The sequence below is a fragment of the Megalopta genalis genome, chromosome 16, assembly GCF_051020955.1.
Source record: "Megalopta genalis isolate 19385.01 chromosome 16, iyMegGena1_principal, whole genome shotgun sequence".
Lineage (NCBI taxonomy): Eukaryota > Metazoa > Arthropoda > Insecta > Hymenoptera > Halictidae > Megalopta > Megalopta genalis.
In genome coordinates this window covers 2,321,987-2,346,799 of record NC_135028.1, presented here as the reverse complement: position 1 = coordinate 2,346,799, position 24,813 = coordinate 2,321,987, and the positions used below count along the sequence as shown (strand labels likewise).

Genomic DNA, 24,813 nt, shown 5'->3' with positions numbered 1-24,813 from the left:
GGTCACTCGCGTCAGACCACATGGCCAGTGGGTCGCTGGGTCTGCTTCGAGTACCCTTCGGAAACTCTCCTAATTTATGACGGTCTCTTTAGCTATTGAGGAATTTCTTAAAAGGCTCTATTGCAAACATGTGCTATCAAGGTTTGGAACTTGTCATCTCAAAAATAGCTTCTTCCAAGGAGAGTCATAAATTACGCTGGCCGTTTGCACGAGGACTGAAGATCCTATTGTGCGCACGACTGGTCGCTACAGCACCCCCTTACCAGTGCAAACGTTGCTTAATTCTACTTAAATTAACTTACATCAAGGTCTAAAACTAGTATGTACCAAATCTTACTCGGTACTTTTTACAATGATATTTACATGTTTCCGACTTGCAGTCTATCTAGAAATCGTACTCGCCTACCCGAACGAATACGAGGGTGTTCCTGTGTGAAAGTCGGCGGGCCGTCTGAGCTTCGCTCGTCGTTCGGTTTCTGTTCGTCGTGTCGGGTCTGTACGTACTCGTCACTGTTGTCGTCGTCTAATATTTAGGCGGGTTTGAGTCGGTCGATTGAGACCGTAGTCTCTTTACCTCGAACCCGCACTACGAATGTTTTCTTACTTCGACATACGACCGGGACTGGGTCTCGTACGAATTCTGAAGAGGGCTTCTTACCGCGTCTGTTCTGATGAATGTTGTCGCCAAAACTTTGAAAACGAAAATTCTCTTCTGACCGTGCCGAGAACGATTCACCGGTCGTACGTCTCCAAAATGATTGCGGAGCTGGCGCATCACCTCGGCTGGCTCTGTTTCGCTGGTGCTTTCGTTGCGAAACATTTTCGTGGGTAGCCGGATGTTTTCGCTGTACACCAGCTCTGCTGACGATGCTTGTAGATCGTCGCGGTACGCGGCGCGGATACCTAGGAGAACGGCAGGTAACGCATCGGTCCACCGGTCGTCGGCGCGACACTTTATCGCGGCTTTTAATTGTCGGTGGAGGCGTTTGACCGTACCGTTCGCTGCGGGGTAGTAGGCGGTGGTTCTCAGATGCGTGCACCCGAGCAACACGCTCAATTGTCTAAAGAGATGGGACTCGAATTGCCGGCCTTGATCTGTGGTGATCCTTGCCGGTGTCCCGAAGCGCGCGATCCACCCCGTAACGAAGGTACGCGCGACGGTTTCGGTCTCGATATTCTCGAGCGGTAAGACTTCTGGCCAACGCGTAAACCTATCGATGGTAGGTAAGGCAGTATCTATTGCCCCTCGACATAGGTAGTGGTCCTATCAGGTCGAGGTGCACGTGCTCAAACCTGCTCGACGGCGGCGCGAAGGTGCCTACCTGACTCGAGACGTGTAGGCCGACCTTTGCTTTCTGACACGCGAGGCAGCTTCGACTCCATTCTCGGCAGTCTCTTTCCATCGATGGCCAAACAAAACGCTGTTTTACCAGACGGATTGTCGCCTTTGCACCTGGGTGCGACAATCCGTGTACAGCATCGAAGACTTGGCGTCGGAAGGAAGACGTTACGAACGGACGCACGTTACCGGTTGAAATGTTGCAGTAGACGGGTGCGTCGTCGTTACACGTGCGTATCCGTTTCAATCCCAACGAGATATCAGGCGCGTTTAGGAATTTTTTATTTCCTCGTCCCGCTCTTGCGAGTCCGCTAGCTTCGAGTAATCTAGCGGTGCAGTTACGGCTTCGAGGCGCGAAAGTGCGTCTGCGACCACGTTGTCTTTGCCGCTAACGTGTTGAATGTCCGTGGTAAACTGACCGATGAAGTCAAGGTATCGAAATTGCCTCGGTGTACTCTTGTCCGGTTTCTGTCTAAACGCGAACATTATTGGCTTGTGATCCGTGTAGATTGTAAATTCGCGACCCTCTACCGCATGTCGAAAATGCTTTATCGCGGTGTAGATAGCAAGCAATTCGCGATCGTACGCGCTGTACTTCTTCTATGCAGTTGACAAGGCTTTCGTGCAAAATGCTAACGGTTGCCACGAACCGCCTTGTCGTTGCTGTAATGTAGCGCCTAACACGAAATCTGACGCGTCTACCATGATCGCGAGTCGTGAATCGTTGGAAGGGTGAGCCAATAATGCTGCGTTCGCCAACGCAGTCTTAAGATTTTCTAGCCCAGACTGCGCTTCGCTCGTCCATTGTAAGGGCGCATTGCTTTTCAGCTTGCGTCCTCGCAACAGTTGATTGAGCGGAGCCTGCAATGCGGTCGCGCCGGGTATGAACCTACAGTAAAAGTTTACCATACCCAAGAAACCGCGCAGTTGCTTAACCGTTACGGGTCTTGGGTATTCTTGAATGGCCTCGACCTTTTCGGCCAATGGTCTAGTACCCTCGGCGCTAACCTCATAGCCTAGAAACTTCAACTTCGATTCCGCGAACACGCACTTGCTCGGATTTACGACTATGCCGTACTCTTGTAGACGTGAGAAAAGCGTACGCAGATGATTTCTGTGCTCCGTCTCACAACTCGACGCCACTAAGATGTCGTCGAGATATGCGTAGCAGAAATAAAGTCCCCTTACTACAGTGTCTATAAACCGCTGGAACGTCTGTGCTGTGTTTCTCAATCCAAAGGGCGTGACCGTGTATTCGAATAATCCGAACGGCGTCGTTATCGCGGTTTTCGGGATGTCGTCCGAGTGGACGGGGATTTTGTGGTACGCTCGTACCAAATCGATCGTCGAAAAGATCGTCTTCTCGGATAGCATCCTCGAAAAATCTTCGATATGCGGAATCGGATAGCGGTCGGAGACTGTGCGGGCATTGAGTAACCTGTAATCTCTACAGGGTCTCCATCCGTAATCCTTCTTAGCAACCATATGAAGGGCTGAGACCCACTGGCTCTTAGACGGACGGATGTGACCGAGACTCAATAGGTCCCCAAATTCCGCTTTGGCGTCTTTAAACAGCTCCGGCGATAACCGGCGCGATTTGCAAAATACCGGAGGACCCTCTGTCGTTGTTATATAGTGCGTTACGTTATGTCTTACCTGCCGTTCTGGGTGTTGGGTTGGGCGCACCAGGGTCGGGAATTCCGCCAGAAGCTGCTGGTACGGCGAACTCCCCATTATCGCCTTGATGGACTGCGTCTCCATCGTGGCGATCCTCCCGGTGGTCGTCAGCGTCGTGGTCTCGTCCAAAAGTCGCCTGCCTTTGAGGTCCACCAACAGTCCGTAGCGTGTCAGGAAGTCGGTCCCGATTATGGGTTTCGACACGCCTGCGATGACGAATCTCCATGAGAACTTCCGTCGCAGTCCCAGGTCGAGGTTCGTCGGCTTCAGTCCGTAGGTACTGATGGCAGCAAACAGCTCGCACTTTGGTTTGTCCAGGGGACCCTTTATGTACGATCGAGGGTACACGCAGAGGTCCGATCTGGTGTCTATCAGATACTCCTCGTTCCGTGTCCTCTCTCGTACGAAAAGGCGGCAGGTTTTTGGCACATCACTGATCGCCGCATTCGATGTGCCCGTGCGTTTCCCGCGCTGTATGTGCACGGCGACCTGCATTTTGTCGATTGCGCCCCGAACACCTGGTGATACCAGCAGTGGTCTCTGTTCCTAGGGGACGCGCTCCGACGCCGCTCTTTAGATTTCGAGCGACCACGGTACTTAGACTGGTCGGATCTCTTCGGCGGACGCGACCGGTGCCGTTCCGCCATCCGCGCCTCTATTTGATCCAACCGGTAGAGCACCTGTTCCAGCGGATCCTACCGCGCCGTCGAGACGCTAGCCACTTGGTTGTCGGCTGTTCCTTCGTGGATCCGGTCCGCTATGTCCGTCAGCACGTCGAGTGGCAGACTGATTTGCGCATTGATGATGGCTTTTGCCATCGCCGGCAGCTTGTTGGCCCACAGTGTCTTGAGGCAGGTCTCCGTCATTGTTTTTCCGGCCAGACTCTGCATGTGCCGCAGGAGCTGGGGCGGTGTACGGTCGCCGATTTCCTCCTGCTCGAAAAGACTTAACATTTTCTTGTTTTCCGAGGCGGACTTGCGTCTTATGAGCGCCCGTTTGAGCGTCTCATATTTCTCGGTTTCCGGGGGCGCGGTGAAAATGTCCCATACCTCCTCTGCGTATTTTGCATCGAGTTGGGCCATCGCATGGCAAAATTTGGTGTTATCTGCCGTGATGCCGCTCATCGTGAACTGTGCTTCGATTTGGTTGAACCAGATCTCTGGTCAGTCCGGCCAGAACGGCGGTATGTGAATACCTACACGGCAAACTTCCGGCGTCGCGGCACTCTCGTGGTTCACTTCGGTATTCATTTTATTGTTTCTGTCTAACTGTCTATGTCTAGTCGCACTGCACTTACTACCGCACAGCACTAATAATCACGTCGTGGTCACCAATTTCGGGTAGGATTTGTTCGGAATCAATAGTACTCTCGCGTGCGGTGGTAGAAAGTTCTTTATTTCGCGGACTATGTCTGCGGACGAGTCGCGATGCAGTGATCGAGTTTGATTTTTCGTTTCGCCGTTTGCCCTGGTAAAATTCTTGAACAACCCTGATTGGTCAACCCCACGCGTTGGGCCTTTCCAATCAGCGTTGCTCATTTTGTCCTTTTTACCGCCCGCCCCTTACGCTCTTTGCGTATTTTCGGGACGGCGTGGTAATCGGAGGGGATGATGAGTTGCACGTGACAACGTGTGGAACTTTTCTTCCGGGTCACCCGCGTCGGACCACATGGCCTTTGGGTCGCTGGGTCCGCTTCGAGTACCCTTCGGAAACTCTCCTAATTTATGACGGTCTCTTTAGCTATTGAGGAATTTCCTCAAAGGCTCTATTGCAAACTTGTGCTATCAAGGTTTGGAACTTGTCATCTCAAAAATAGCTTCTTCCAAGGAGAGTCATAAATTACGCTGGCCGTTTGCACGAGGACTGAAGATCCTATTGTGCGCACGACTGGTCGCTACATCTTCATGACACATAATTCCTGCTTTGAGTTATCTATGAAAACGTTCAACCATTCCGTTGGCTTGCGGATGATATGCAGTTGTCATAAGGTGTGAGGCGCCGATCAAACGGGTTAATTCTCTGAATAACTGTGATGTGAACTGTCTTCCTTGGTCGGTTGATGTTCTCGCGGGAACTCCGAAGCGGCTAATCCAGTTCATCAAAACTTTTGCAACTGCTTCTGCGGTGATTTCTTCCCCTGGCCAGGCTTCGGGCCATCGCGTGAATCGATGATCCACGAACGTCACGCAGTACTTAAAACCTTCTGAGGATGTGATCGGGCCAACTATATCCATATGTATGTGCAGGAATCTAGCGCTTGGTGTTTCAAATTTGTCTATAGGTGAAGACACGTGTTTAGATATTTTTGCTTTTTGGCATTGTATACATGTTCGAACCCATTGTGTGCAATCTTTCCGCATGGATGTCCACACAAACCTTTCTGAAATAAGTTTTATGGTGGCCTGTGTACCTGGGTGGGCTAATCCATGAATCTGTTGGAAAACCTTCTTGCGAAATGACGGTACAATATAAGGGCGTGCTCTCTGTGTTGAAATATCGCAGTAGATGTTAGCTTTACACGGTTCAAAGAAAATAGATTTTAATTGTAGGTTTGTACCGGATTGCAATAAATGTTGTAATTCTTCATCATCGGTCTGTGCTGCGGCGAGAGCTGAATAATTTATCTCTTCGATTTCTTCGATTCTCGATAAAGCGTCTGCGACTACATTATTTATGCCCGAAATATGTTTTATGTCCGATGTGAAATGTGAAATGTAGTCAAAGTAACCAAACTGCCTTGGGGATTTTTCTTTCTTTTGATTAAAAACATAGGTAAGCGGTTTATGATCGGTGAATATAGTGAAGTTTCTGCCTTATACCGCGTAAATGAAGTATTTTATGGCTTCGTAAATAGCGAGAAGCTCGCGATCGTACGCGCTATACTTAGCTTGAATTTTTTGTCAGGGGGCGAGTGAAAAATCCAAGTGGTTGCCAATCGTTGTTTACCATTTGTTGCACAGTAATTGATAGTGGAGCATTTATTGCTGGATGTACCAACAGCGTGGCGTTTGCTAGGCCTTCTTTTACTGCGACGAAAGCTTGTTTGGCCTCTTCAGTCCAATTGATAGGTTTATTACCTGGCATTTTTGGGCCTGTCAGTAGGCCGTTAAGGGGCTTTTGTCGTGTCGCAGCTGCTGGTAGTAATCGACGGTAGAAATTAACCATCCCAATGAAACGGCGTAATTGTTTTACTGTTGTCGGCGTCGACCTTATGTTCGGGTGGGCGAGTGCCCTTCTCATCTACCTGGTAGCCGAGAAATTTGACCTGAGAGGCTCCGAATACGCATTTACTTGGGTTTATGACGGAAGCTATTAAAAAATCGTCGAGATAGGCGAAAACGAAATCCAAACCTCGCGTAACTTCGTCTATAAACCTCTGAAAAGTTTGAGCTATCCCGCAAAGGCCGAAGGGTCCGTATAAATACTCAAATAATCCAAAAGGCGTGATTACGGCGGTTTTTGTAATATCCTCCGCAGCTATCGGTATCTGATGGTAAGCGCGCACGAGGTCGATAGTTGAAAAGATTGTTTTCCCGTGTAGATTTTGTGAGAAATCTTCAATGCGTCGTATTGGATATCTATTCCGAATTGTTCGTGTAATCAACCCGCGGTAGTCGACGCAAGGGCGCCATTCTCCGTTCTTTTTCGAGACCATGTGCAACGGTGATGACCACGGGCTCTTAGAAGGTCGAATAATCCCTTGCTTGAGCAGCAGGTCAAATTCCACTTTTGCTGCTTTATAACGGTCCGGTGCGAGTCGTCGGACTTTGTGAGAGATAGGCGGTCCAGGGGTCGTTTCGATATGGTGCTCGATACTATGTTTTGCAGCACCAGGCGTGTCCGCGGGATGTGTAATTTCACTGTCTCGTGAAAGTAAGACGTGATATTGCGAATCGCCGTGGATTGTCTTGATTGTGACAAATTTGTCCCGTACTATCGAGCCTTGCGTATTTCGCGATGTTGTGCTATCAACTAAACATCTGTTCTTGATGTCGACGAGTAGCCCAGAATGACCCAGGAAATCCGGGCCGATGATTGGTTTAGCGATATCCGCTACAATAAATCGTCATATTAACTCGCGACGTAGTTCAAAATCGACTCTTAGTGTAATTGTCCCATATGTGGGGATCCTTGTGCCGTTTGCCGCAAACATTTCGTAATTTGAGCGCGGCAGGTTCGTCGATAAGTACGCCCGAGGGTAAACGGTCACGTCCGCGCCAGTATCAATGAGGTATTGAATCCTTGACGCTTTTTCGGTGATAAAAAGGCGGCTTGAAGGGAACTCGTCATATGTTGCCGCGATTATTGACGAGGATTTGAGTCTCCCGGATTCGCGGTGCACGGAGAAATGCATTTTACGGCTTTATCCGCGAAGCATGCGTGGTACCAACACATACCTTGTTTACTACGACTATAGCTACGTTGGCGTGATCTGCCTCGCGTGAAGTTTTTAGTGCGTGGTCGTGCTTCCCTTTCGGTTAATTTTGCTGTCAGCGTGGCTACTTGACGCGTTAAAGCGTCTACTTGCTGCGCCAAATTGTTGTCCGGGGCGGGTGTCCTGTCGATGCTGGCTACGTGTGCTCTCGGTGCGAGTTCTACTATTTTGTCGGCGAGTAGGCCGAGTTTCTCCAACGTCGTATCCGTGTGCGTAGCAAGGATTGCTCGTACATGCGTCGGCAACCGGTTGAGCCATATAGTTCGAACTATATTGTCCGGCACTGAACTTTCCAGCCCCCTTAAGTACCGCAAAAACTGTGAAGGTTTCCAGTCCCCCATTTCTTCTCGCTCCAGGAGTCGCTGAAGACGCGATTCGTTCGACTGCGAGAGACGCGATATGAGCGTCTCTTTCAAAATTTTGAAGAGATTTTCAGCTGGCGGATTGATAATTAGGTCTTGTACCTCGGTTGCATACTTGGTTTCCAAGTTCGAGGCTGCGTACCAAAACTTCTTATTCTCGCTTTTTATTCCCGCTATGAGAAACTGTCCTTCCAGTTGTGCAAACCACATAGCTGGCACCTCGGGTGTGAAACTAGGTACGCGTATATTAATTTGGTTTACCTCTACACCGGAGGCGGTAGTTTGGATGGGGTAGCACCACTCTGATCGCGAAGTTCGTATGTTGCCGAACGAAATGTCACTAAAAGTTGCTAAGTTCTCGGTTATCACGCACTCGCGGTACTCTCGGATCACGTCGGGGTCACCAGTTTGTCGCAGGGGTTACTGCGACGGTTTATATAAAATAATCCGAGAGAGTTTTTGGTTTTATGTAACGAGAAAACTTTAATACAACTTGTAACAAAAAGGCGATGAGGTACAGTGTGTTTGAAAATACGTAAAAGGTAAAGGTAAGCGAGTGACGGACGAGACAGAGGTACGAACACGTCGAGAGTCGGAGGAAAACTAAGAAAATAATTAACTAACGTCTCCCGGTCGAGAGGTCCTCGAATTTATTGGGGAGAGCGTATTAAAATCGGTAAGGGAAGATCCTTGGGAAGGGCGAAGGCCTTTCCCGAAGATTCACCGACCGGGATGATTCGGAACCTAAGGTCTGAAGCTGTGTCTCGTCGTTTTTACTGTTTTATGGCGGTGTGTACGCCTCGCGTCGGGAAAACACGAAAAAGGCATCTGCACTCCCCGCTTTTGGAGGACGTGGCTTTTATTATGTCTGGTCCGCCACATTCACCCCCCTTCCAGTGATTAACGCTAAGGTAAAGGGTGTCCCAAAATTCACGCAAGAAATAATTTTGATAGAAAACACAGGTTTATAATTAAAAATTGTAAATTTTTTATTGATTTATATAGTATACAGTATAGGGTTATGTATGGAATAGCATATCGGGTAAATGGCCTCCACGACTTTGCTGGCACATACGCACTCTTTTGTTGAAATTTTCCATGATTGTTTTGCATAAATGTGGCGGAATTTCATTGATACAGCGCTCAATTTCCTCCTTCAAGGCGTGGGTGGTCGTGGGCTTGTTGACATAAACCTTAGACTTCAAAAAACCCCAAAGAAAAAAATCCAACGGCGTTAAATCGCATGATCTGGGCGGCCAATTCTGATCACCAAAACGGGAAATTATACGACCAGGAAATGACTCATGCAGTAATTGAATTGTTTCTCGGGCTGTATGGCATGTGGCACCGTCTTGTTGAAACCACATGCCGTCCACATCCATGTCTTGCAATTTTGGCACAAAAAACTGGATTATCATGTCGCGATAGCGAGCACCATTAACCGTTATTGTCTGACCAGCTGCATTTTCGAAGAAGAATGGTCCGATGATGCCTCCAACCCAAAATCCGCACCAAACAGTGACACGTTGTGGATGCATTTGTTTCTCAACAATCACTTGTGGATTTTCTGAACCCCAAATGCGACAATTTTGTCGATTAACAAAGCCATCAAGATGAAAATGAGCCTCATCGCTGAAGATGATTTTGTTCGAAAAATCAGCATCCACTTTTTGTTGTTCCATAATCCATTCAACGAACTCTCTTCGCTGTGCGTGGTCAGTAGGCTTCAGTTCTTGAGTCAATTGAACTTTGTAAGCATGAAGATGCAAATCTTTCGTGAGAATACGCTGTACAGAGCTTCTCGAAATGTCCAATTCTTGACCACGGCGCCGAATTGATGTTCCTGGACTCTCAGCAACACTCTCTCGAACTGCTTCAATGTTTTGTGTTGAACGACTTGTTGAAGGACGGCCAGACTGTTTAAGATCACTAATTGATCCAGTTTCTCTAAATTTTTTAATTAGTCTCTTTACAGTTGATGAAGTTAAATCACTATTCCGACCATATTTTGTAAGAAAATTGCGAACTGTTGCTGCAAAACTTTCATTCTTTACAAAATATTGCTCAACAATAAAAATGCGTTGTTCTTTTGTGTAGCGCTCCATTTTTAATAACCCTGAACTATCAGCTGTCACGCTGTATTTTTTTTTTGGTTGCGCACAAATGGCGCAAAATTCAAATCTTGCGTGAATTTTGTGACACCCTTTACAAACTTGGTTGAAAAAAAAAATTATACGTATGGAAGATCAACGTGGTAATCTAAAATATATACATTTTACTGGGTGAATATGTCGCTTATAATATTGATAATTGTATTAGTAGTGGACAGCACTTTTCTTGGTTTATAATATGCGTACACAAGATATATCGGAGTATATTTAGAATAAAATATGGGGTATATGTTTTGGTAATGAAATGATATAAATCTTTATGGGGAGAAAGAGAAAAAAATATTACTAATAAGTGTATTCGTGTGCTAACGGCATTCCGAAGAAATCTGTAAATTTTACTCTTCTGCCGGAACGTGTTGTCGTTAGTATGTTTGAAGTGCCTTGTGCTTGCACTTCTGGTTGCAGGTTAGTCTTGTTGTGTTGTGTATAATTGTTTGCGGCATCTTTTAATAAATGTGCTGGTTTAAGGCGGTCGACGGAGATTTTTGTGTGTTTTCCGGCGATAACAAGGGTAAAATATTTTGTAGCGCGGTCAATTACTTTATATGGTCTGTCGTATGGAGGCTGTAAGTGTTTTCTTACCGCGTCATGGCGAAAGAAGACTTGTTGCGACGTTGCTAGGTTTTAAAAAATGAAAGGTTTTTTCTCTCCGTGTTTAACCGGAGCTGTAGGTTTAATTTCCTTGATATGCTGACGTAATTGTTTTACGAAATCATTGGTATCCTGTACTTTATGGTTTTCGAAAAATTCTCCTGGTAAACGGACACTTTCTCCATATACTAGCTCTGTTGAGCTTGCCTGTAGATCTTCTTTGGGCGCTGATTTAATGCCTAATAAAATAATAGGAAGTCGTTGCGTCCATTTGTTGTCTTTTTCGGGTAGGATAGTTCGAAATCACTAGTACGCTCGTGTGCGATGGTAAAAACTTCTTTATTTTCGCGGGCTATGTCTTAGGACGAGTCGCGATGCAGTTAATGAGTTTTCTTTTTCCTTTCGCCGTTTGCTCTGGTAAAATTCTTGAACAACACTGATTGGTCAACCCCACGCGTTGAGCCTTTCCAATCAGCGTTGCTCATTTTGTCCTTTTTACCGCCTGCCCCTTACGCTCTTTGCGTATTTTCGGGACGGCGTGGTAATCGGAGGGGATGATGAGTTGCACGTGACAACGTGTGGAACTTTTCCTCCGGGTCACCCGCGTGGGACGCAGATGATTTCTGTGCTCCGTCTCACAACTCGACGCCACTAAGATGTCGTCGAGATATGCGTAGCAGAAATAAAGTCCCTTTACTACGGTGTCTATAAACCGCTGGAACGTCTGTGCTGCGTTTCTCAATCCAAAGGGCGTGACCGTGTATTCGAATAATCCGAACGGCGTCGTTATTGCGGTTTTCGGGATGTCGTCCGGGTGGACGGGGATTTTGTGGTACGCTCGTACCAAATCGATCGTCGAAAAAATCGTCTTCTCGGATAGCATCCTCGAAAAATCTTCGATATGCGGAATCGGATAGCGGTCGGGGACTGTGCGGGCATTGAGTAACCTATAATCTCCACAAGGTTTCCATCCGTTATCCTTCTTAGCAACCATATGAAGGGCTGAGACCCACTGGCTCTTAGACGGACGGATGTGACCGAGACTCAATAGGTCCCCAAATTCCGCTTTGGCGTCTTTAAACAGCTCCGGCGATAACCGGCGCGATTTGCAAAATACCGGAGGACCCTCTGTCGTTGTTATATAGTGCGTTACGTTATGTCTTACCTGCCGCTCTGGGTGTTGGGTTGGACGCACCAGGGTCGGGAATTCCGCCAGAAGCTGCTGGTACGGCGAACTCCCCATTATCGCCTTGATGGACTGCGTCTCCATCGTGGCAATCCTCCCGGTGGTCGTCAGCGTCGTGGTCTCGTCCAAAAGTCGCCTGCCATTGAGGTCCACCAACAGTCCGTAGCGTGTCAGGCAGTCGGTCCCGATTATGGGTTTCGACACGTCTGCGATGACGAATCTCCATGAGAACTTCCGTCGCAGTCCCAGGTCGAGGTTCGTCGGCTTCAGTCCGTAGGTACTGATGGTGGACCCGTTGGCAGCAAACAGCTCGCACTTTGGTTTGTCCAGGGGACCCTTTATGTACGATCGAGGGTACACGCAGAGGTCCGATCTGGTGTCTATCAGATACTCCTCGTTCCGTGTCCTCTCTCGTACGAAAAGGCGGCAGGTTTTTGGCACATCACTGATCGCCGCATTCGATGTGCCCGTGCGTTTCCCGCGCTGTATGTGCACGGCGACCTGCATTTTGTCGATTGCGCCCCGAACACCTGGTGATACCAGCAGTGGTCTCTGTTCCTAGGGGACGCGCTCCGACGCCGCTCTTTAGATTTCGAGCGACCACGGTACTTAGACTGGTCGGATCTCTTCGGCGGACGCGACCGGTGCCGTTCCGCCATCCGCGCCTCTATTTGATCCAACCGGTAGAGCACCTGTTCCAGCGGATCCTACCGCGCCGTCGAGACGCTAGCCACTTGGTTGTCGGCTGTTCCTTCGTGGATCCGGTCCGCTATGTCCGTCAGCACGTCGAGTGGCAGACTGATTTGCGCATTGATGATGGCTTTTGCCATCGCCGGCAGCTTGTTGGCCCACAGTGTCTTGAGGCAGGTCTCCGTCATTGTTTTTCCGGCCAGACTCTGCATGTGCCGCAGGAGCTGGGGCGGTGTACGGTCGCCGATTTCCTCCTGCTCGAAAAGACTTAACATTTTCTTGTTTTCCGAGGCGGACTTGCGTCTTATGAGCGCCCGTTTGAGCGTCTCATATTTCTCGGTTTCCGGGGGCGCGGTGAAAATGTCCCATACCTCCTCTGCGTATTTTGCATCGAGTTGGGCCATCGCATGGCAAAATTTGGTGTTATCTGCCGTGATGCCGCTCATCGTGAACTGTGCTTCGATTTGGTTGAACCAGATCTCTGGTCAGTCCGGCCAGAACGGCGGTATGTGAATACCTACACGGCAAACTTCCGGCGTCGCGGCACTCTCGTGGTTCACTTCGGTATTCATTTTATTGTTTCTGTCTAACTGTCTATGTCTAGTCGCACTGCACTTACTACCGCACAGCACTAATAATCACGTCGTGGTCACCAATTTCGGGTAGGATTTGTTCGGAATCAATAGTACTCTCGCGTGCGGTGGTAGAAAGTTCTTTATTTCGCGGACTATGTCTGCGGACGAGTCGCGATGCAGTGATCGAGTTTGATTTTTCGTTTCGCCGTTTGCCCTGGTAAAATTCTTGAACAACCCTGATTGGTCAACCCCACGCGTTGGGCCTTTCCAATCAGTGTTGCTCATTTTGTCCTTTTTACCGCCCGCCCCTTATGCTCTTCGCGTATTTTCGGGACGGCGTGGTAATCGGAGGGGATAATGAGTTGTGTTCGTTGTATCACGCTGTGATGCCGTTCTAATTTCGGCGTCGTTGAAGGGCGTAAATCTTCAACTCAGGATTTCCTGACAACGCGTATCAAAACGAATTCCCTACAACCTGGTCGGGTTCTAAGGATATTAAATTAGATAAAGGAACACGATGTTTGTAATACTTGTAACTTTATTTCACTTTCTACACGGTTGAACTGTGGACGGTAGAACGAAGGGTTAAGCGGTTGAATTGGCTGTGTAGTTCGACTGATCAAGAATAACGACGTGAGTGCTGGATGTTGTGTGTTTTATAATGTCGGTGTGGACGTGTGCTGTCTCAAAAGTGTGCTGATTCGTTGATGCTATTTTCGATGTGATTGTCTAGTTGGTTCGAAGTCCGCCCACGTGGACCCCGTTGCAGGAAAGTAACATTGTGGGGGATGGTTGATCCTCTCGTTGCCTTGTGTCTGCGAGTTTCGCGGGTTCGACTCTGACAGGTAATAATCCCAAGAAGTTCCGTAACTCTGGGCAATGGTAAACGGAAACTAGAGAACTTAATGTTGGAATTTGGCATGCTAGGCGAAAGTGGCAATATCCATAAAGGTATTGTCTTCGGATTTCTTGGGTTTAGTACTTGTCTTATAATCGGAAGGAGAGATATTTTACGGCACGGATTGCTAGAGACGTGGCTATCGTACGTAACTCGCACAAATGATGGACAAGAAAAGAATAAAGTAATAAAACAATTTGGCCGGTTCGGGCCGGCTGAACATCCTCCCCCCTTTGAGAGAGGGTATCGATCAATACTGCACTATATGTTTAAATCTGAATTGCAACCCAATAAACTGATTATGGTGTAGAGGCAGCAACAATGCTAGTGACGTGATTCTGATGTTTGTTTCTTGGTAGGACCAATAAGATTAGGTATGTCCTTCATCTCGCCGTATGGTATACAGAGTCGTTTGGACACCTGCATGTAGTTGAGCGCGGTGTCCGTTTTCAATGATCACGGACGTAATCCGTACCTTTGGGAGAATTAGGGGGTGTTCCTGGTTGAAGGGCATTGGTGAATGCTTTAAGCGTCCACCGACTCGCAGCATCCTGTCATCATCTAGGAAGGGGTTCAATTGTTGCAATTTACCCTTCACTGTCTGATTCTTGGTGAGGCATCGAATTTCTTCTGCGAAGAAAGTTGGACTTTGTTGGATGATTTCCACCGAAGACAATATGCAATGACTCGCTGCATCTTTGTCCATGATGAGTATCTCTCTAGAAAGGATATGTCTGATAGCATTGTCGCTAGACAGATTGCGGTTTTTTGCTCTAGAACTATCGACGGTACGGCACCTTCCCAGAGTGGCCAAATGGGTGGTTCTTCGTGTAGCCATTCTGGGCCGTGGTACCAGATTGATGATCGTAGGAATTCTTCTGGTGTTTGACCTCTTGAGATTAAGTCAGCGGGGTTATCGGTGGTAGGCACGTGGCTCCAATTTTCCACGTTGGTTTTGCTTTGAATTTCTGCGGCTCTGCTTGCTACGAATGTCTTTAAAAGATGTGGGGACGTTTGTAGCCAGTGGAGAACTATTGTAGATTCGGTCCAAAAGGTGGTATGTTTGATTGGTAGCTGCAGGGCCTCTCGTACTGTGTCTGGTATAATGATGATAGCAGAAGGGCGCCGCAAAGTTCGATGCGAGGAATTGACTGAGTCTTCAGAGGTGCGACCTTGCATTTCGCGACTAAAATGGTGACATGGACATGGCCATGTTCGTCAATTGAACGCATGTATATGCAAGCGCCAAAGGCGCGTTCACTGGCGTCACAAAAACCGTGCAATTCGAGTTCTTTTGCTCCGGTAGCGATGGTTTTCCTTTGGAACACGACGTCGTTCAGGAGTGGTAGTCTCTGATAATATTGGATCCATTCGGTATGGATCTCCATCGGTAGTGACTCGTCCCAGTCTACCTCCATGGTCCAGAGCTTCTGGAGCAGAATCTTCGCCACAATGATTACCGGGCTCAGAAGCCCTAATGGGTCGTAGATCTTCGCGATTTCGGAACTTATTGACCTTTTGGTGATGGGTCCGATGGATTTGGATGTGGTGACCGCGTAAGAAATGGAGTCGTCCGATGAATTCCACACAACTCCGAGCGTTTTTATTGTGGATGACTCTCCGAGCTGAGGCCTTTTATTCAGGTTTTCCTCTGCCAAACCTTGCAATAGGGCTGGATGGTTAGACGCCCATTGTCGGATGTTTAACCCTGCTGTGTTTAGCAGGTTTGTTAAGTCTTCCCGTAATGAGAGAGCTTCATCAAGAGTCGACGCCCCCGTAGTCGCGTCGTCGATATAGAAATCCCGGGTCAATGCCTGTGCCGCTTTGGGAAACTGATGTCCCTCGTCTTGCGCAAGCTGTGTGAGGCATCGAATCGCAAGATATGGTGCTGCGGAGAGTCCAAATGTGACGTGTTTAATTTGAATGTTTTCACGATTCCGGTACTGTCGCGCCAAAGGATGCGTTGGCATTTCCGGTCTTCTGGACGGACGAGAAATTGACGGTACATCTTTTCGATGTCACCTGTCAATACGTATTGGTGATTGTCGAGTCTAAGTAAAATATACAGAAGATCGTCTTGGATTTTTGTCCCAGTAAGCAGTGTGTCGTTGAGGGCAGTTCCTGACGTCGTAGCTGCTGACCCATCGAATACTACTCGCAACTTGGTGATTAGGCTCGTAGTTTTCATCACTACGTGATGTGGTAAATAATGGGGTGAGTAGCAGGGGCACTCCCCCCGATTACCCATCCTAGTCGAGTTTTTTGCATGTACAGATCTGGACCATTGGGAGGTGAAAGGTTGATCTGTCCAATGCTTAAGATAGAGAGAGCTGCCCCAGCGCCCAAGAGAAGATCGACTGGAGCGGAGAGATGGAAACTTGGGTCGGCCAAAAGAAGATTTTTTGACACGCTTATGCGAGATCGGTCAATTGTTTGACCGGGACTGCATGATGAAATGGTCGGGATAACGAGGAATGTTAACGTCCGTTGATAGTTGCTAATTCGAGATTTGATGGTAGCCGTAACCGCGTGTTTCGCGTAGGTCGTCATGGTATTGACAGCTCCAATGGGAAATAAACATTTATTATGTGGAAATCCGAGTCTTTTTGCGAGAGATTCAGTCATGAAATTAGTGGTTGCGCATGTGTCGATTAAGGTTCGGCATTGGATTGGTTGAGTCTGATTGTTCAAGATGGAAACCTGTGCTGTGACTAAGAGTTCATTTGTTATCGTGTTTGCAATGTAGGTGTGGTGGTTCTGTATTCCCGTCGGAGTTCAGAAGCCGCGAGTCATTGTGGTGATGAGGACTGGAATTCGTCGGGCCTCTTTGACCTCGTGGGTGAGTTAAATGGAACCGCGCGGTTCTGATTATTCTTAGGCTGATGCAACAATCTGTTTCGCACTTATCCGGCTCGAGGGACCAGAATGTGTCGCGGATCCGGCTCGAAGGACCAAAAATGTGTGTGCGAAGCGAGTCGAGCTTTTTCGACCCGCGATTGCGTTCGCTCGTTAGCGAATTTATGCCACGGATGAGGATTCTACGGAATACCTCGTGATCTGGCTCGAAGTATCAATGTTACGGTTGATACTGAGCCGAATTGCAATCTCCCACTATTCCGTCGGTGTGGTTCCTGCCCGATCGGCCGCGTCGTGGTCGTGAAGATTGACGAAGTGCCCGAAAGAGTCTGTCCGATTGACTCCGGATGAACGACTCGAACGATTCGAACGACTCCGTGTGAACTCGAGAGAGTGTCCGATTCACTGACTGCCAGAATGCACGACCCCTTATCACCGACTGTAATGTACTCGAGAGCTAGAGCTAGAGCGAGAGCCGCACCCCGACTGGTCGCGTTGTTTTATACAGGTTACCCCCACTTGAGATTCCTGAAGGAACCTTCACCTCCACGCCGGGATGCACTGATTGGTTTTTCGCGAATATTACGATTTTCCAATCAGTGTCCTCTAAACGTTTTGTCGCCACCCTCTCGTATCGTCCTACACGGGCCTTGTCTAGGAGAGGGGGGTGTCGCGTAGTTGCGTGGTCGGGAGGTCCCCTGGGGCCTGAGATATCGTCCCAGCTGTTACGCAGGGTTTGAAGCACTTGTTTTTTTTAAAGGAGCTGGAAAGCTATGGCTTTTCAGCGTGTCTTTTATTTTACAATATTCCACAAATTAATTCACACCGGTCTGGGACCTTGTCCGCCGCGCACAATATGCACCTCCGGATTACCGATTGTAATGTCAATCAATCACTGCTGCGTGCATAATTAGCTCCCTACTTATACCCGCGTCTTATCTCTTGTAGGGACTGAGAGTGGGGCGGGAAAGGTCAGCGTTACACCAGCGACGGTTGGGACTAAACTTTCCCTAGACCCGTTAAAATTCTCAAGTTTTATGACGGGGTTGTTTTCCGGGCCTTTCGGGTCTACGACGCGTCGCGGTCATTAAAAAGACGGAAGACACTGCACAGATGTTCGGCAGATGGAAAAAAGGTTTCCGTCTCTTTAGATGATCCTCGCTCCCCCCGTTGAGCGACCGAGTCGGTCAATACACGATCAGCGTACCTATTAACTAAATAGATCGCGATGCACTGGGTTGCTTGCGGTATGTTTAAAAATGTCTCTAAACACTGTTCTCGATGGGCAGAGGTGCCAGTTGTCTCACGTTCCGCTTGTAGACTCCTTGGGAAGTCCGCACGGTCACGACCCTGGCGACGTCGTCCTTTCCTGGGTGAAGTTGTGCCACACAACCGAGACGCCACTGCAGTGGTGGAAGATTATCCTCCTTCAGGACGACGATGGTGCCCTCGGTGATGTTGGGCGACCCCTTGGTCCACCCTTGGCGAACGTTGAGTTGGTTGATGTATTCCTTGTACCGGCGGGACGAAAAGTCTTGTTTGACCTTTTGGATATGTTGCCAATTGAACAGTCGGTTGCTGGGCGTTTTTCTGAAATCAATCTCAGGAAAACTCGTCAAGGAATCACCAATCAAGAAGTGGCCAGGAGTGAGTGCGATGGGATCGTTCGGGTCGGAAGATAGAGGAGTCAAGGGTCTGGAATTGAGTTTGGCTTCGACCTCTATTACGAAGGTGTTGAACTGCTCGAATGAGAACAGTTCTTCTCCCACCACTCGCTTCACATGGTGTTTGAAGCATTTGACGGCGGCTTCCCAAAGGCCGCCAAAATTCGGAGACAGCGCCGAGATGAAGTGCCACGAGATTTGCTTCTCCGTTAGGAAGTGGCGGATTTTGTTCTCCCCATTGTGCAAGATCTCGTGTATCTCGGACATCATGTTGTTCGCACCAACGAAATTGGTGCCGTTGTCCGAATAGATCTTTTCACAGATCTCCCTCCGCGAAATGAATCGTCGCAAAGCCCCGATAAATGTCTCTGTGGTCATGTCGCTTACGACTTCAAGGTGTATTGCCTTCGTTGAGAAACAAATGAAGACGGCAACGAACACCTTGAGTCGAGTGCGATTGCGATGTCGTCGCTCCTTTATATAAAAGGGACCACAATAGTCCACGCCGCAATTGGAAAACGGGCGGTGCTCGGTCACTCGTGCGGCGGGTAGGTTTGCAGGTTGTGGCAGGTGGGTCCACACGGAAGCACTTGACGCACCGCCTCACGATCTTCCGCGTTGCGTTTCTGCCGTCGATGGGCCAATAGGCCTGCCGGACGGCGTATAGGGTAGTGGTGCTGCGTGGTGCTTCTCAAGGTGGGCCTGGCGGATGATGAGCTCGGTCACATGATGACTCTTCGGCAAGAGGATTGGATGTCGCTGATTGTAAGACAGCGTCGAATTTACGAGACGGCCTCCGACGTGTAGCAGTCCTTGGTGGTCGATGAACGGATTCAGCGGAAGGAGCTTGCTCTTCTTGTGAAGCTCGGTGCCGGATCTCAATGAACGAAGATTGTAGGATGCGGACGGTGGCCGATTGGATCTCTTCGATGGTGAGAGGTCCTCTGGATCCGGCGGATCTCGAATATCGCTTCAGGCCACGTTGATTTGCGTGTTGAAAGCCAGGTGGGTCCGTGGCGCCAGTGTTGGTTCTTGCTGAACTGCGCTGGTGCTTGTCCCCGGGATAGCAGATCCGCCGGGTTGTCGTGAAAACGTACGTGTCGCCACGCGTTTATGTTGGTTTTTCTCTGAACATCCGCTACGCGATGTAAAACGAATGTTTTGAGACAGCTGGGTTCCTTGTGGATTCGGTCCAGAAGGTGATGGCTTCGGGATCGGTGCCGAGTGCCCCTTAAACCAAGGTCATCAAAATAGCCAGCAGAGAAGCTCCGCAAAGCTCCAGTCGTGCGAGCGGAACGGTCTTCAGTGGTGCCACTAGAGACCTTGCGCAGAGAAGATGTACCCGTATCCTGCCGCTGGTGCTGATGGATCGAACGTAGATACATGCTCCATACGCTCGCTCGCTGGCATCACAAAATCCGTGAAGCTCGATCTTGCGATGACCAGATTGGGTGACGTTTCTCGGAAACCTCTGCGAAGGTTTACCATTCGGTGTGTATGCCAACTGGAAGGTATTCGTCCCAATCGACCTTCAGTTGCCATAACTGCTGGATCATGAGCTTCGCGAGGTTAGTAACCGGTCCGAGGAGTCCCAGTAGATCGAAGATCTTTGCTACAGATGACAGGATGGAACGTTTCGTTATCCGTGTGGTAACGTTGTGATTCACGGTGAATCTGATGGTGTCCGCTGGTGCATCCCATACGACACCGAGGGTCTTGACGGTGGTCGCGTCGCCGAAGACCTTGGGATGTACTTGTTGGGCCGAGAGGTCGGTCAAAAGCCTGGGTTCGTTTGACCTCCATTGACGTATGTTAAGTCCTCCCTTCGCCAACGAGTTGATGACCTGATCGCGTACGGTCTGAGGTTCCTCCAATGTATTGGCACCAGTCAGCAAATCGTCGACGTACAAGTCCCTCTTCAACGTTCTTGAAGCTGCTGGAAATTGGGACTCTTCGTCGTTCGCTAGCTGGTGTATGCACCGAATTGCTAGGAATGAAGCTGCGGATAGCCCGAACGTGACCATATTCAGCTCATACGTGGTGACCTCGTGTCGTGCGTTTCTCCACAGGATCCGTTGGTACTTGCGATCCTCTGACCGAACGAGGAACTGGCGATACATTTTCTCGATGTCGCCAGTCAGCGCTTACACGTGCATGCGAAATCGCAGGAGTAGCAGCAACATGTCGTCCTGTATCGTGGGTCCTATCAGCAGCGCGTCGTTTAGTGATATGCCGCTACTCGATTTGGAGGAGCCGTCGAACACAACACGGACCTTTGTGGTCGCGCTCGATGACTTTACGACCGCATGGTGCGGCAGGTAGAAACCCGGTGACTGGGGTTCATCGGTTCCTACCTGAGTCAAATGTCCGAGCGCCAGGTATTCATTGATGACGGTCGAATACTCCGTCTTCAATGCAAGATCGCGCGAGAACGCCAAAAATCGATTTAGAGCGCGAGACCGTGATGCACCGATCATTGATTCCCTTCCGTTGAAGGACAGAGCTACGACGTACCGACCTGTTTCATTTAGCTGAAGATGTTGAGTGAAATGATCCTCGCATCGTTTCTCCTCGGACGAGAGGCGCCATTCGGATGGTCCCTCTTCCAGTTCCCAAAATCTTTTGAGGTCGAAACTCAACTTCGTCAGGAAGGTTTTCCGCGTCGTTTGGTGTTTCCTTGCAGGTGCGCTCCCCCCGATGATCCATCCCAGTTGGGTTTTCTGGAGGACGAGATCCGGGTTGCCACGTGCAGACAAGTTGATTTGCCCTATACTGAGTGATGCGAGGGCAGGACCGCTTCCGATCAGCATGTCTACGGGCGCTGGACGGTAGAAGTGCGGATCAGCCAGTTGGATGTTAGCTAGGATGTTGAATTGATCACGGTCAATCGGCTCCTCCGGTACGAACCCCGCAATGCGTGGGATTGTGAAAAATGTCAAATCCCGCTTGTAGGTCGAAACACGGGATTTGATGGTGGTTTTCACAATCTTGTTTGTGACCGTTCTCATGGCGTTCAGCGTCTCGATGGTTGCCGCCGATTTTGTGACGGGAAGCTGGAATTTCGCGACGAACTCCTCTGTGGTGAAATTCGCATTAGCGTAGGTATCGACCAATGCTCGACATGGGATTGAGGGTTGATCGCGACCTGCGACCTCGACGATCGCCGTGGTCATCAACCCTTTGGTCGGTCCCTCGGTGGCTCGAACGCGAATCCCTTCCTACGGCTGCTTCCTTCTTCGTTTTCGTCGTGGTCATTCGGGTCTGTCCGTAGATTTCGGCGGATCTTCGTGTAACTTGGTGTTGTGCCGTTTTCCGCATGTTCTGCAATTCCCGGCGTTGCAGTCCTTAGCACGGTGGTCGAAACGCAAACAATTCAAGCATAGGTTCAATCTTGTTGCCGTCTCGATCCGTTTCCTGACTGGCATCTCTAGGAACGCCTTGCATTGGAAGACGGGATGCTCTGCTATCTTGCAGATTGCACAATTGTTACCTTTGGCAGTTACGAAGGCTTGCCCGCTTGCTCTATTCGCTGATTGCCTGGGATGTTGTCTCCTCTGTTTCGTCCGGAAGGAACCCGGTTTCTGAACGTATCGTGCGGTCTCGGCTTGGCCTTGTTGGACTGTGGGAGTCGAGGTTGAAGGCGTTTCGCAGTCCCTATACTGATGCGAGGTAAGATTCAAAAACTTGAAGATGTCCTCAATTTTGGGCATCTCCGTAGTCGTCAGGGTGCGTTCCCACGTCCTTCGTATGTCTTGCCCCATGCGCGACATGGCGATGTTTGCGAGTAAGTCGCTTGCGATTTGTTCCCACGTCCGACCGAGAGCTTGCAACGACCGTACATGTAGTTGCATGTAATTGGTCAGATCCCGTATGGATTCGGAAGTCTCGTTCGGCATGGTCGGTGTGTCGCGATGAAGCGCAGCGTGATGAAGAATGAGGGCTCGCTTGTTTTCATATGTCTCGATCATATGAGTCCAAGCGGGTTCGTAATTTTCTTCACTGACGGTGAAGGCCTCAATCGTCGTCGCCGCTCTGCCGGTGAGCGAGAGGCGCAAGTAGTTAAGCTTTTGGATGTTACTTAACCCAGCGTGCGTGTGGATCATCGTCGTGAATGCGTCCTTGAACGTGACCCATTTCTCCAGCCGGCCGTCGAATTTCGGAAGGTCGATCCGCGGTAGCTTCACGGATAATCCCTTCGACAACGCGGACGGTGTAGGTGAGTCTCGCCTTGCGGGATTGAATGACTGCGCGTGAGTCTGGTCGACCCGTTCCGACGTGGTGACTGCGATGACGATGGCGTGATCATAGGCATCAGTCACCGTTGCTCGTTCTCCTTTGGCCGTGTCGAAGTCTTCTAGGAGACACAACTCATCCTGGATCTTGTTGAATTCTTCAAACTGTTGTCGAATGCGTTGTGTGCGTTCCCGGAGTTTGACACGCTCAATAACGGAGTCTGCGTATGACTCGACGTATTTTGTGAACAATGTCAATTGCGCCTTAAATGTTCGGCGCTTCGTTTTCAAGGAATGGACGTAGGTTTCGCCCTTGTCCATTCCGCTTGAGAGTGCACTAGTCGTTGCCATTGTAACGGGATCGGCTGCACTCTGGTTTTTCACTCTCGAATTGTATTTCCGTAGATCGCGAATCCGGCTCGAAGGACCAAAAATGTGTGTGCGAAGCGAGTCGAGAGCTTTTTCGACCCGCGATTGCGTTCGCTCGTTAGCAAATTTATGCCGCGGATGAGGATTCTACGGAGTGCCTCGTGATCTGGCTCGGTTACGGTTGATACTGAGCCGAATTGCAATCTCCCACTGTTCCGTCGGTGTGGTTCCTGCCCGATCAGCCGCGTCGTGGTCGTGAAGATTGGCAAAGTGCCCGAATGAGTCTGTCCGATTGACTCCGGATGAACGACTCGAACGATTCGAACGACTCCGTGTGAACTCGAGAGAGTGTCCGATTCACTGACTGCCCGATTGCACGACCCCGTATCACCGACTGTAATGTACTCGAGAGATAGAGCTACAGCGAGAGAGAGAGAGAGAGAGAGAGCTGCGCCGCGACTGGTCGCGTTGTTTTATACAGTTACCCCCACTTGAGATTCCTGAAAGAACCTCCACCGCCACGCCGGGATGCGCTAATTGGTTTTTCGCGAATATTACGATTTTCCAATCAGTGTCCTCTAAACGTTTTGTCGCCACCCACTCGTACCGTCCTACACGGGCCTTGTCTAGGAGAGGGGGGTGTCGCATAGTTGCGTGGTCGGGAAGTCCCCTGGGGCCTGAGATATCGTCCCAGCTGTAATGCTGACCCTTCCCGCCCCACTCTTAGTCCCAACAAGAGATAAGACGCGGATATAAGTAGGGAGCTAATAATGCGCGTAGCAGTGATTGATTGACATTACAATCGGTAATCCGGAGGTACATATTGTGCGCGGCGGACGAGGTCCCAGACCGGCATGAATTAATTTTTGTGGAATATTGTAAAATAAAATACACGCTGGAAAGCCATAGCTTTCCAGCTCCTTTTTAAAAAAACAAGTGCTTCAAACCCTGCATAACATTGGGGACAATCGTGGAGCGGAGATTTCTTTTTCGATGTCTACGTGGAAACTGCTGGTAAAAACTAGAGATTATATAAACAGTTGCTTCGACACGGACAAGAAGGAGTAACGAATCGACGAGAATTTATCGTTACAGATAGTTAATTTTAATGAAATGAATCTAGTCAAGTTGTTCAATTTTCATACACCGATCTATGTTACCAAACAGACGATGTATAATTTGTACAAATTAGAGTTATGCATCGATCATATGTATTTATGGTTACTGGAAAATATTCCGGAAATTCGAGATAGATTCATAAAGCTCGTCGATATTCTAAGAAGTATCGAGAATAGTAATAATAAGAATTACGCTGCCGCGATTCTCGCAAAAGAATCGTTCCAACAAAATTGTTTAATCGACTGTGAACTGCTAGCTCTATGTTTAGATTCAACCGTGTCGAAAGCGGATCGTTGAAAGTGTGGGAGAGATTAATCAGTATTAATGTAAAAACATTTACGCTAATGTAATTTTTTATTTTCTTCAATAAAAAGAAAAATACATTATATATGACAGATGATTTGTTTATCCACAATAACCATTTTACGTATATTTCATTTCCTTTTCTACGCAATACTTGTTCCACTAAATACACGTCGGCATACTTGGTAGCGCGTATCTCGTGTTCGTAAAATCCCCCAGCGATAGGTTTGTTCTTCGAGTCGGTCAACAGGTATGTGACGGGATTGGTTCGCTTCACCGTAATGATCCTAAATACTTCCGTCGACCAGTTCGGCGTGTATCCTTTGTCGAACGCAGTTTTGAACTT

The 24,813-nt window shown here is 48.9% G+C and overlaps 6 protein-coding genes across 6 annotated transcripts; all 6 read right to left on the bottom strand.

Annotated features, from left to right (window-relative positions):
- Window positions 1-3,711: 3,711 nt before the first annotated feature.
- Window positions 3,712-4,140, bottom strand: LOC143260690 (uncharacterized). The gene has a single exon (XM_076527012.1). It carries the CDS (start codon window positions 4,138-4,140, stop codon window positions 3,712-3,714), a length of 429 nt encoding a protein of 142 aa, XP_076383127.1.
- Window positions 4,141-8,793: 4,653 nt separating this feature from the next.
- LOC117225136 (uncharacterized) lies at window positions 8,794-12,268 on the bottom strand. The gene is made up of 2 exons (XM_076527011.1): window positions 11,420-12,268; window positions 8,794-9,780 (listed from the first exon to the last, which is right to left on the bottom strand). Exons 1-2 carry the CDS (start codon window positions 12,266-12,268, stop codon window positions 8,833-8,835), a joined length of 1,797 nt encoding a protein of 598 aa, XP_076383126.1. The 3' UTR covers window positions 8,794-8,832.
- Window positions 12,269-12,468: 200 nt separating this feature from the next.
- LOC143260689 (uncharacterized) lies at window positions 12,469-12,897 on the bottom strand. Its single transcript, XM_076527010.1, has one exon. The coding sequence runs from the start codon at window positions 12,895-12,897 to the stop codon at window positions 12,469-12,471; it is 429 nt and encodes a 142-aa protein (XP_076383125.1).
- Window positions 12,898-14,955: 2,058 nt separating this feature from the next.
- Window positions 14,956-16,172, bottom strand: LOC143260688 (uncharacterized). The gene is made up of 2 exons (XM_076527008.1): window positions 15,947-16,172; window positions 14,956-15,812 (listed from the first exon to the last, which is right to left on the bottom strand). Exons 1-2 carry the CDS (start codon window positions 16,170-16,172, stop codon window positions 14,956-14,958), a joined length of 1,083 nt encoding a protein of 360 aa, XP_076383123.1.
- A 1,873-nt stretch (window positions 16,173-18,045) lies between these two features.
- LOC143260687 (uncharacterized) lies at window positions 18,046-18,822 on the bottom strand. The gene has a single exon (XM_076527007.1). The coding sequence runs from the start codon at window positions 18,820-18,822 to the stop codon at window positions 18,046-18,048; it is 777 nt and encodes a 258-aa protein (XP_076383122.1).
- A 1,766-nt stretch (window positions 18,823-20,588) lies between these two features.
- LOC143260686 (uncharacterized) lies at window positions 20,589-21,617 on the bottom strand. The gene has a single exon (XM_076527006.1). It carries the CDS (start codon window positions 21,615-21,617, stop codon window positions 20,589-20,591), a length of 1,029 nt encoding a protein of 342 aa, XP_076383121.1.
- Between the last annotated feature and the right edge of the window lie 3,196 nt (window positions 21,618-24,813).

Excerpts from the sequence above, each read along its gene's own strand:
- LOC143260687 (XM_076527007.1), bottom strand. The coding sequence starts at position 18,822 with ATGACCACAGAGACATTTATCGGGGCTTTGCGACGATTCATTTCGCGG.
- LOC143260689 (XM_076527010.1), bottom strand. The coding sequence starts at position 12,897 with ATGAGCGGCATCACGGCAGATAACACCAAATTTTGCCATGCGATGGCC.
- LOC143260686 (XM_076527006.1), bottom strand. The coding sequence starts at position 21,617 with ATGACCACGGCGATCGTCGAGGTCGCAGGTCGCGATCAACCCTCAATC.
- LOC143260690 (XM_076527012.1), bottom strand. The coding sequence starts at position 4,140 with ATGAGCGGCATCACGGCAGATAACACCAAATTTTGCCATGCGATGGCC.
- LOC117225136 (XM_076527011.1), bottom strand. The coding sequence starts at position 12,268 with ATGCAGGTCGCCGTGCACATACAGCGCGGGAAACGCACGGGCACATCG. Across the intron at positions 9,781-11,419 it reads TTTTTTCGACGATCGATTTG|AGACTAATTAAAAAATTTAG; the intron begins GTACGAGCGTAC and ends TCAACTGTAAAG.
- LOC143260688 (XM_076527008.1), bottom strand. The coding sequence starts at position 16,172 with ATGGGTAATCGGGGGGAGTGCCCCTGCTACTCACCCCATTATTTACCA. Across the intron at positions 15,813-15,946 it reads TCACCAATACGTATTGACAG|CACCATATCTTGCGATTCGA; the intron begins GTGACATCGAAA and ends GACTCTCCGCAG.